We start from the raw sequence: 12,061 nt of genomic DNA, 5'->3' as shown, positions 1-12,061 counted from the left end.
CTTCAAATACAATGAATAGAATATAGAAATAGGATAAAATGCAATTACATAAATCACAAATAATATCAGTGATTCATCTACACCATAAAACATACGGGCAGGTGATTACTGATGTGTATAAATAGGAATAAAAGGAGGAATTTATCTGAAAACAAAATTATTACAACTTTATAGGTGACAGTATTTTATCATGAGAAAAATGTTCATGTCAGTTGTTAAAATAAATGTCAAATCATCATTTATTTTAAGTTTAAATCAGATTGTCTTGTAGTTTAAAAGGATTATTTAGCTTCAGAATGTGACGAATAATTCAGACATCTAGAAATAGAACTTTTAATACAACTGTAATGATACAATAACATTTCAATGACTAATTAATATGAATAACACTCAACAAAAACAAACTGTGAAGTTCTTTGTAAGCATATATGGCAATGTAAACAAAATTAAAGATTAAATTAAAACATGTATTGTATCATAATCATTTATGCCCATCGTTCACAATGAAACACCTGAATTCAATACGTCCCAATACTTTTGTCCATGTGGTGTACCTTGAGCATTTTTCATTCAGTAAATGTTGCAGAAATGCAAAACTGTCAGTCTAAATATGCATCCTGTGCATTCAGAGTCTGTAGTCCGCCCGGTCTATGTCTCTACAAGTTACGTGATCAAAAGTGACGAACAGAAGACGACCCTGCCACGCTCATGCTGTTAGTTAAGTAATCCACCGCTCACTTCACTCACAGAGGCCATAAAATGTACATCTGTGTTGTTGATGGTTATGTGCCATGTGTGCAGTTTGTATGTTCCATTCAATGTGTCAGCAGTGTGTAACAGATTAAGGGCCAACTCTAAGCAACCAGAGCTGAAGATATTTAGGTGAACAGTGCTGTTGTTACAGTACTCAGTAACAAGGGTGTTAAATCGTTAAACTAGATAAAAGACTCTCATCCCATTAGATACGGTCCGCCATGCTGAATAATTACACTAATTTTGTCAAAAGATTCATTTATCTTTTTTTTTTTTAATTCTGTTGTTCATTGTAGTTGAGTGGATGTGATTCCAGACTCAGTGGTCAGTTCTATTGTCATCCTGAATGTGAACAGATTTGCAAAAGGAGTGAATAGACAGTGTACAGTGAATAAAAACTGAGACATCACTTGTGGAATATGCTCTTAGCAAACGATCACCTCTGGATCAGCAAGAAATTGATCACACTGACACTGATATTGCCATGCATCTTGCATCTGTTGTTTTTCACAGCAGTAGCTGCCTAATTTCTGAGAAAATCACAGCAATTTCAGAAAAGTGTCCTATGATGAACAATCCTTAAAAATTTCTGGATTTCGGTTCTAGATCTAGAAGTTTTGCCAAAAAAGGTCCTAAAATTTCTGTGCAGGGTTGTGTGACTTTTGGGCTTTAGTTTTTTTCTTCATTTTCTGTTTGTAATATTTTTAAGAAAAAACATCAAAAAGTAACCACACATAATGGTGTGCTCTACAGTTACATTTCTTGCCACACTTTTAACAGGTTATGGAGCTATCTGTAAGTTATGGCATTATATCTGTTGTCTTTAATAAATAAATGAAATGAAATCAGCCACTTGTTTCATAACAGACCTGACTGTCCAGTGCATTTGTAAACAACCCCCCCAGCCATGCATTTACAAAATTGCTATACATAAGTTCATGCAAATATAGCCCAATCTAAACTATTCAAAGATAATCATTAATGCTGCCATTTGTGATGCTGCGCTTGACTGTGAACAATCAAGTAATTATCTCTGTGAATAAGTTACCACTTGTATTATCTTGTGCAGACAAAGTACTTCTATTTTGCAGAGTTACACAAGGGTGAAATCACAGTAGGCATGTCTGCTTATCTGCTTCTGGGGGCGTCACAGCCATGGAAAAGTATAAAACTGGATGTGAAACTTTGAAGAACAGTGTGCACTTTGACAACACTACATCCTCAACAGAAAGCATCACTACAATCATGGATACAATGAGGCATCAACAGGATAATACCACAGGTAAGCGACCAGCTGTGTGGCAGTGTGGTCTTCACTCACCATGTGCATTTATATAAATGTTTCACTCAATCAAGACCCACTTGTTCACTTTGTGTTATAAGTCATGATGTGCTTTTATTGTTAATGTTTTTAGCTTTTATGTTTTATTGTTTTATTGGGATTGATTTTATATCTGTACAGCACTTTGATTGAAAGCACTTTACAAATAAATTATTATTATTATTATTATTATTATTATTATTATTATTATTATTATTACTATTAATCGTTGGTATGCAATTAACTCTAACTAAACTATACTACTTGCAGTATAACTACACTAAACCTTTTTGTCCTAGACCTTAAAAAGTCCAAGTCTATGAAGAAAATCAACCACTTCACAGATGTGCATGGTCTGCCATGCATCGAGAGCATTGTGAGATCAGTGGAGGAGACCCCCGAGCCCATCACCACCAAAATCACTGGCACCATCCCAGAGTGGATCAATGGGAACTTCTTACGAAATGGGCCCGGAAAGTTTGAGATTGGAAACCAAAAGTAAGTAATATATGATAGGAAGTTGGCAATGAAATACTTTAAGAGCTTGTATTTTTGTGTTTGAAATACTAAGAATTTATTATTTTATGTTATTTTCCATGTAATTTTGTTCCCAGTTAACCCTTACGCTCTCTTTAAAAAAAAAACAAAAAAAACTGTGGTCACCAAAAAGCAAAGAAAAAGTAAAGAAAAATATTAATCTATGATGATTTTATAGCAGTTTTTTTGTGCGTGTACATTTTTGTCCACAGGGTGAGTAGAAGGGGCAAAATGCATCATGAGAAAATAAAACACATCTAAGAGTAAAAGACACTAGATTTCAAAAAATATGACTCAATAAGTAACATTTCTGCCAAGTTTCATGCCAAAAGATGTACCACAGCCAAAATGATCAACAAATTAAAAAAAAAAAAAAAGAGAGAGAAATGTACAAAAATGCCCAAGGAGGACCTAAGGGTTAAGAAACAGATTGTACTATAGTACTGATAACTCATAAATATAAACAACACAAGTTAAGTGTTTGAAAGTGTAATGAGACTTTTAAGCGTGTATCTGTTATTTCTGATGGATCTTTGTCCATTTCCACCTCTGTCCTCATCAGGTTCAACCACTGGTTCGATGGCATGGCTCTTCTGCACCAGTTCAAAATTCACAACGGTCATGTGACTTACAAAAGCCGCTTCCTGTCCAGTGACAGTTACCAGGGTAACAAGGAGCACAGCCGCATAACAGTGTCAGAGTTTGGGACACTCACCATGCCAGACCCCTGTAAAAACTTCTTCCAGCGCTTCCTGTCCAGGTTTGAGCTACCAAGTGAGTAATTAATGAAAGCAAATGGACACAAACCAGGCACTTTAATCCAAAGAGTCTCATTTAGATGAAAACTATGTTGTGGTTAGTGGTGGAGAGACTGGGACTTTACTTGAGTATTTCTGTTTCATGCAGCCTTATATTTATACTCCACTACAGCTCAGAAACGTCAGAAATATTATTACTTGTCACATTAGAATTTGTCATCCCCTTCCAGTCACCATATATCTCCAAATGTACTGCTGATGACTTTATGGGTTAAGAAAATTCTTGAGAAGAAAACTGTCAAGAAGTTTCTTAAACTAAACGAACCGTCTTGGATTTGCTGGAAAAGCAAGACACACAAAACAAAAAACAGGCCTGTGTTTCTGAGCTCATGAATAGATAACTTTTAATTGATGTGTATGATCAGTGATGCTACAAACATATGATGATCTTATAGAATATGATGAAAATACCAACAATATATAAAGTGGTTCAGATGAGTTCAACCTTAAACATGTCCTGCATTGAAATGCAACATATGTGAATGTGAAAGTAAAATGAATCCAAAACTTAAGATTTAATAATATAAATAGTACTTACATACTTTTGAATGCAGAACATTTATAGTATATAGTATTTTTATGTGTGGTATGGTACTTAAGCTGACTTTATACCATGGTCTTCTTTTTCCACAGAGCCCACTGATAATGCCAACGTAAGCTTTGTGACCTACAAGGGTGATTATTACGTGAGCACAGAAACCAACCTCATGCACAAAGTGGACCCTGAGACCCTGGAGACAACCCAAAGGGTAACAGGCCATTGAATTTCATAGTATATCAGTTACACCACAGCTGGTAACTCTGCAGAGACTTACTCTGTAGAGCACTTGTGTTTTGTTGACCTAGTGTTTTTATTATGATGACTCATTTAAGTCATAAACAAGTAAAACATTTCAAACAGGAGTACATGCTACTGTCATTTTTTTTTTCTGTGTGTCATTACCTTCTGCTTATGAATAAAGTCTTTATATGTGTGTTTTTATTCTGTGACTGTAGGTGGATTGGAGCAAATTCATTGCTGTCAATGGAGCCACTGCACACCCCCACACTGAGCCCGATGGAACAGCGTACAACATGGGGAATTCTTACTCCGCTAAAGGTATTAGTCGAACAAATTTGTTCTCAGACATTCACAACAATCTTTTGTTTGGCGAGACAAAGTGTCCAGCCCTGCTTTACTCATGACTGGAGGAGTAACTAAGTACATTTACTTGAGTAGAGTCTTTGAGAGCAAATTTGAGTATTTCTGTTTTGTATTGCTTGATACTTCCAGTGCACTTAATCTTTTAATCTATTAGTTTACTTGGTAGGGACAATGCACATATTTAACATCTCTATTGAATACCATTACATGTGCAGGATTATAGCTAAAATGCTAATTTGCCTTCATAGCCCCTAGGCAGGTAACAGAAAACATCACAGTTAATACACAGAATTAGAACAATAACAGTACAACACAGTGAAAGTAGTATGAAAGGAGTGCCTTAGAGGCAAATACTCTTTACTTTTACATTTACAGTATATGAGTGTTTTAGGTAACTGATCTTACTGCAGTGTGTAGTCAGACTCATGTTACCAAAAAACTAATTACATTTCAATGAATGTTCAAATGATTCACTATTTCACCAAAAATCAAAGATAAGTGGGAAAATCCAAAAACTGAAAACAGATTTGTGAATCAGACCTTTGTTTTCTCTTCTTTCACTTCTCTCATTACTCATGTGAAGAGTCCTCAGATTTATCTGGCGTCCCAGAGTAAAACCTGTAACTGTAGTAGTTACCAGCAGTCCCCACCTGCTGCTAAAACACTGATGTTTCACTAATCAGTTATGTTAAATATAGTTATATATCTGTCAACCAATATTTATACTTCAACACTTCAACTTCTGATGACATTTTACAGGATTTTTCCTTCATGACTTTCATAATACTGTATTGTATTGATTGAATACGTCTTCAACTACCGATGAATCATGTCATGTTTACTTCCACAGGTGCACACTACAACATCATCTGTGTGCCTCCAACCAAGAAAGTGGCAGATGAAACCCTGGAGGGAGCCCGAGTGCTCTGCTCAATCCCCTCCAAGGACAAAACCAAGCCCTCATACTACCACAGCTTTGGTGAGCCCAGCCTCTTCCACTCCAGCCTTACTGCAGCTCATGTCGATACCGATCACTTCATCCATTCACCGAGAAAAATAAGAAATACAGTTACTAATCAAAATATTGGGAACAAAAGGTTGCATCTGAATAGATTATTTTCCAGTGAAAGGCTGTATGTAGAGTTTTACAGCTAGCTATCTAATATTGTTGACAAAACACGTAAATTTCATTGCAAGAAATTCAGCAATATTTGCCCTCTGCACTCAGAAAAGGGCCCTAGCATCAGTGTACAATGATAGATTAATTATATTTTAAGGACTTTAAAACATAGAAAAACTTACCTCATAAGTTACATTATTTATTACATTTTTTGCTTTGTTCAGTTATGAATTGATCCTTTACATATTTTTCATCTTTTTATCAGTCACTTTTGACACACTTTCGTCTGCACTAATCTGTCAAAAAGGGGCTTTACAAATAAAACTTGATTGATTAAGTGGAAAACATAACTTTATAAACAGATAAAGTAAGTTTGTTGATTTTTTTTTTTTTTTTGTCCATAAAATGTCATAAGATGGTGACAAATGACAAATAGTGTGGCCCTAAGTCTGTGGTTTCACCCTAAATTGCCTTGTTTGGAACAAAAACTTCAAAGATATTCAGTCATCTTGTCATAATGGAGGAAAGATGCCAGAACATATCCACATTTAAGAAGCCACGAGAGAAATTTATCACAAAAAAATGGCACAAACCAAGTATTGATTGTCAAAATAATTGTTAACTAATCAGTTGTTGCAGATCTAGAAACTAACCTTCCCTTCCCAAGTTAAATGTTTGCTTTGACCATTAACTGGATAATTCATCCAACATTCTTCATCAAAGTCCATCTTCTCACTCTACTGTAGCGATGTCTGAGAACTACGTGGTGTTCATTGAGCAGCCCATTAAGATGGACATATTGAAGGTCGTGACAGGAAAACTGACAGGGAAGAGCATCAGCGACAGCTTTTACTGGGACCCCAAACTCAACACCGTCTTCCACCTGATCAACAAGCAGACGGGGATGGTGAGGTTGAAGCCCAGACTGAGTTTGGCCAGTGGCTCAAGTATGTTTTCATATTCATGTCGTTTGTCCTTTTCTGTTCAGGTGAGTTCAGTCAAGTACCTCGCTAAGCCACTGTCCACGTTCCACCAGATCAACGCCTATGAGGAGGGCGGCTTCCTGATCATGGACATGTGCGCTTCAGATGATGGCCAGGCCATCACTAACTACAACATCCAGAACCTCCGCAAGTCTGGAGAGGCTCTGGATGAGGTAAGTGGCTGCTGTTAGGGTTGTTCCTGACAAAGTAAATTTACATTTAAGTAGAGCCTCAGTAATAAAATCAGTTTTTGTCACCAGGTGTACAACACCCTGTGTAGAGTCTTCCCAAGACGATTTGTTCTGCCACTGAATGTGAACCATGAGACACCATTTGATCAGAATCTGAACCAACACTCCGGCAGCACTGCAACCGCCGTCAAGATTTCCAAGAACCAGGTACATAATCATGTACCAACACATTACAAGTCTGTATTTGACATGTTTAGTAAATATGACAGAGAAGTCAATCTAGGAATTTGACTCAAAAATTTGAGTACAGATTTGAGGTAGTTGCACTTTACATGGGAATCTTCATTTTCTGCAGCTTTATACTTTGGAAGTAAATATTGTCCATTTCACTCACTCACTATGAGTTGAGTTCCAGATTCTCCTTGTTTATTCTTAAGCTCAATATCTCCTTAAAATCCCATTAGATTGTCAAAAAGCCATAAAATGGATATTTCAAAGGACAGCAACACTACAAAAAATATGAAGATCTTATAGATAATGATGCACTGCTGTAGTGTGTACTTATGTACTAATGTACAAATGCAGCAGTAAAATGAATCAAAAACATCATAGATACAGTAAAGAGTAAAACACTTGACTTAAAATACTTTTACTAAAGTAATGTTTTGAATGCAGACCCTTTACTTGTAGTTGTGTATTTTCACAGTGTGGTGTGCTGCTTATTGACAAAAGAACATGAGTAAATATTAACCTTCAAAGACCCAAATGGTCACTGGCAACCAAAAGCATCTACTGATCTAAAATGTTTAATAACTGTTGATCTATGAATCCTATCAATGCATTTAAGTAATTGAGGTAAAATGTAGTTCATCATCTTGTCATGGTCATCAGATATGACTCATTTGTATGTTCAGAGGGTCCGTAGTGAATGTGGAAACACCATCATCTTCTGCAAAATTGATTCACTAGTAAAACCCATGGAGTTTGACAAATGACACTAGACGGAAACCCTTGTTTTTTGGTCAGTTGCTGATATTTATGTTGAAAAAAGTCACTGTTTCTTCAGTTTTCTCTTTTCTGATATAATAACCTTTGAATTTACTCTGAACTTTAATGAACATCTACATGAACACTAAAATAAATACGGGAAAATACCTGATTTTCACTGAAAAATGCAAAATACAGAGGATAATACACTATATTGCCAAAAGTATTGGCTCACCCATCCAAATAATCAGAATCAGGTGTTCCAATCACTTCCATGGCCACAGGTGTATAAAATCAAGCACCTAGGCATGCAGACTGCTTTTATAAACATTTGAGACAGAATGGGTCGCTCTCAGGAGCTCAGTGAATTCCAGCGTGGAACTGTGATAGGATGCCACCTGTGCAACAAATCCAGTCATGAAATTTCCTCACTCCTAAATATTCCACAGTCAACTGTCAGCTGTATTATAAGAAAGTGGAAGTGTTTGGGAACGACAGCAACTCAGCCACGAAGTGGTAGGCCACGTAAACTGACAGAGCGGGGTCAGCGGATGCTGAGGCGCATAGTGCGAAGAGGTCGCCAACTTTCTGCAGAGTCAATCACTACAGACCTCCAAACTTCATGTGGCCTTCAGATTAGCTCTAGAACAGTGCACAGAGAGCTTCATGGAATGGGTTTCCATGGCCGAGCAGCTGCATCCAAGCCATACATCACCAAGTGCAATGCAAAGTGCCAAATGCAGTGGTGTAAAGCACGCCGCCACTGGACTCTAGAACAGTGGAGGCGCCTTCTCTGGAGTGACCAATCGCGCTTCTCCATCTGGCAATCTGATGGACGGGTCTGGGTTTGGCGGTTGCCAGGAGAACAATACTTGTGGGACCGCACTGTGCCAAGTGTAAAGTTTGGTGGAGGGGGGATTATGGTGTGGGGTTGTTTTTCAGGAGCTGGGCTTGGCCCCTTAGTTCCAGTGAAAGGAACTGGGAATGCTTCAGCAGACCAAGACATTTGGGACAATTCCATGCTCCCAACTTTGTGGGAACAGTTTGGAGCCGGCCCCTTCCTCTTCCAACATGACTGTGCACCAGTGCACAAAGCAAGGTCCATAAAGACCTGGATGACAGAGTCTGGTGTGGATGAACTGGACTGGCCTGCACAGAGTCCTGACCTCAACCCCATAGAACACCTCTGGGATGAATTAGAGCGGAGACTGAGAGCCAGGCCTTCTGTCCAACATCAGTGTGTGACCTCACAAATGCACTTCTGGAAGAATGGTCCAAAATTCCCATGAACACACGCCTAAACCTTGTGGACAGCCTTCCCAGAAGAGTTGAAGCTGTTATAGCTGCAAAGGGTGGACCCACGTCAGATTGAACCCCATAGACTAGGAATGGGATGTCACTGAAATTCATATGTGAGTCAAGGCAGGTGAGCAAATACTTTTGGCAATACAGTGTATAATAAATGGTGCTATATCACTTAAGAAAGGTTAGAGAGAAAAATTCATTTGGGAACTATCACAAAAGTAGCACTGAGTCTTTATGGGTTAACATCGAGGAAAGACCTTGGTAAAATGTAACACTTATACAGGGATTACTTCATCTTCCAAGCAGTTTTATGAATTAATGGATTGATTCAGAAATGTTAATACATACTCCTGTTTTATCCAATGCTGTGACCAATTCTGAAAATAATGATCATAAATCTCATGAATGCAGGTGTTCTGTACTCATGAGGACTTGCACGGGGAGGAGCTCCATGAATACGGAGGTCTGGAGTTCCCTCAGATTAACTATGGTGTCTACAACACCAAGCCATACCGCTACTTTTACGGCTGTGGCTTCAGACACCTTGTCGGTGACACACTCATCAAGATGGATATCCACGGGAAACAAATGAAGGTTAGTCCACTTCTGGTCTGAAAATGACTCAAACAAAAGTCAACTCTGAACTGCGCTAAGTGGTAACAGTTTTGTTTTGTTGAAGGTGTGGGAGCAGCCAGGTCTTTATCCCTCTGAACCGGTCTTCGTACCCGCCCCCAACGCCACAGAGGAGGATGATGGAGTCGTCATGTCCGTTGTCATCACTCCAAATAAGGTAGGTGAAGTTTGATAGGGACAAAAAATTAGACAGATAATCTCTCTTTACATTGTTAGAATTACACAATTTAAGGATACATTATATAATAATTTTAAATCAAAAATAGTAAAAATGTTAATCATGATCTTATATAATTATGTAAACACTAGTATGTGACCTGTGGGGAACCAGGGGTTGTAGATGTGGTAATTTTCATTCTGGGGAGAGTTGACTTTTGGAAAAAGATGTTAGTCTATATTTTATAAGTAATGACTTAAAAATTGTTTTGTGAGTCATTCTTTAAAATGTAAATGGCAAATAATATAAAATATTAATACCCAGGGGCTACGGAGGTGGGGGGTGAATAGTTTGTAAGACCGGGCGGCGGGAGGTCTCTGTAAGCAACAGGACATACCTTACCTATCTCTCTCAGGGTTTCCACCAGAATTTTTTGAAACTGTGGGGGAGGGCTTTTGTTCTGCTGTTGTGTTTCACAGGGACGCTTATTAGGGATGCAACGGTACTCGGGAAAATACCAGGCCGTTTGGTCCACCCTGCACAGGACAATCCTCCCTTATGGACCACTGTTTTTCATTATGCAATTGATTTTGCTGACAGAGGAGTAGCTTTAGACTCAACACACATACAATACCATGACATGCTATTACAAGAAAATGTGTACAGTAGGTAACTGTGTCGTTTTTATACTGCCGTTTTCTTTTACATCTCTACGCAGAACAAGAATTTATTTATTTAAAAAATAATAAAAAGGGCACTTTTTTCAACAAGGCAGAAAGGGCCAGGGCTCAAGCCCCCTTTGGGGCTCTATGTGTGCTCATGCCTGTTTTATATTACCGTAAACTAGTAGTCAAGGAATAACAAAGTGTTATACTGTTCAGTACAGAATGTGTTATTTTATTCAGTACAATGATATAATTTGTTCCTACTGTGAAATTCAGTTTTTGCTGACCAGCAAAATAAAACTATAATTTTGGAAGAAAAATAAGTTCTCTTTATACACAAAACACATACCGAAACTGAACCAAAACCTTGGCCCAAAAACCAAGGTACAGGCCACACCATGGGCTACCTGTACCGTTACACCCCTAACACTTATTGTGACACACATGACACCAGAAACGCCACAAAGTTGTGTTTTAGTTTCATCTTATGTTGTTTGTAAGTTGCATATGAATTTGATACAAAATAGATAGACAGACAGACAGACAGACAGATTCCCAAGCGTCTCTCCAAGTTTTCCAAGGACTTTAATATTTTGCCGGCTGGACTTTAAATTGTGTTTCTGATTTGTTATTTATTTTTTTCTCCAGGACAAGAGCACGTTCCTTCTGGTCTTAAATGCTAAGACTTTTGAGGAGCTGGGACGGGCTGAGGTGCCTGTCAACATCCCTTATGGCTTCCACGGAGCATTCAACCCCACACCATAGCTCTTTAACCATTACATATCCTATATTAGCCACAGAAGCTGTTGGGGTTGAAGTTAGTCCCTTTGTAAATATGGTATGTGATTTTTTATTTTTATGGGACAATGTGAGTTCACCACACATTTAACAAGACCGTGCATGTATAGTTTACTTTGACTTTACAAAACTGAAAAAAAAACAAAACAAAACTGTCAGATGTCTTGATGTGAACTAATGAATAGTATGTTTTTTTACATTTAGGTAAAGGTGGGATGGGGGGGTGACTAAACCAGGGGGAGAATACACAAATGTTTTCCTTCTTATCTGTTCTATACGCTTCAGTGTGACTGATGAACTCTTTGACATAAGAGGAAACATTCAGGTTCAGCTGAAGTTCAGCCCTTTTATGATATCCTATAACACTGGAGTGATAAGACACACTTTGACACAAGTGTCATGTACTGGAAAGGGTTATTGCAATAAATACTGTAAATATGTCTTGATAAAAGTATACGTGTGTGCATGTAAACATATTTAACAGTTGGTATTCTCTAAATAAAACCTGAAATTTAACAACTTCTCGGTGCTGTTATTTTATATTTGATGAGAACTTAATACAGTAGAGATCATTTCTTATTTCACTAAAGATTGGAATACTAATTGTACTGTAATGTATTGTAAAAAATATACAGTACATACATAGATC

At 37.7% G+C, this 12,061-nt stretch overlaps 1 protein-coding gene across 1 annotated transcript; it reads left to right on the top strand.

The window, feature by feature from the left end:
- Positions 1-1,964: 1,964 nt before the first annotated feature.
- bco2b (beta-carotene oxygenase 2b) lies at positions 1,965-11,621 on the top strand. The gene is made up of 12 exons (XM_030151257.1): positions 1,965-2,035; positions 2,374-2,572; positions 3,174-3,385; positions 4,063-4,178; positions 4,426-4,528; positions 5,424-5,552; positions 6,440-6,600; positions 6,682-6,849; positions 6,937-7,074; positions 9,571-9,753; positions 9,839-9,949; positions 11,263-11,621. The coding sequence occupies exons 1-12, from the start codon at positions 1,999-2,001 to the stop codon at positions 11,377-11,379; spliced, it is 1,674 nt and encodes a 557-aa protein (XP_030007117.1). The 5' UTR covers positions 1,965-1,998; the 3' UTR covers positions 11,380-11,621.
- Positions 11,622-12,061: the final 440 nt, after the last annotated feature.

This window comes from Sphaeramia orbicularis, chromosome 13 (genome assembly GCF_902148855.1).
Source record: "Sphaeramia orbicularis chromosome 13, fSphaOr1.1, whole genome shotgun sequence".
Lineage (NCBI taxonomy): Eukaryota > Metazoa > Chordata > Actinopteri > Kurtiformes > Apogonidae > Sphaeramia > Sphaeramia orbicularis.
The sequence above is the reverse complement of the archived record's forward strand: the minus strand, read 5'-3'. Positions and strand labels throughout refer to the sequence as shown.

What these genes read in the sequence shown, in the direction of transcription:
- bco2b (XM_030151257.1), top strand. Translation starts at nt 1,999, where the DNA reads ATGGATACAATGAGGCATCAACAGGATAATACCACAG. An exon ending in TCAACAAGCAGACGGGGATG is followed by an intron (nt 6,601 to 6,681) that starts GTGAGGTTGAAG and finishes TTTTCTGTTCAG; the next exon opens with GTGAGTTCAGTCAAGTACCT. An exon ending in TCAAGATTTCCAAGAACCAG is followed by an intron (nt 7,075 to 9,570) that starts GTACATAATCAT and finishes TCATGAATGCAG; the next exon opens with GTGTTCTGTACTCATGAGGA.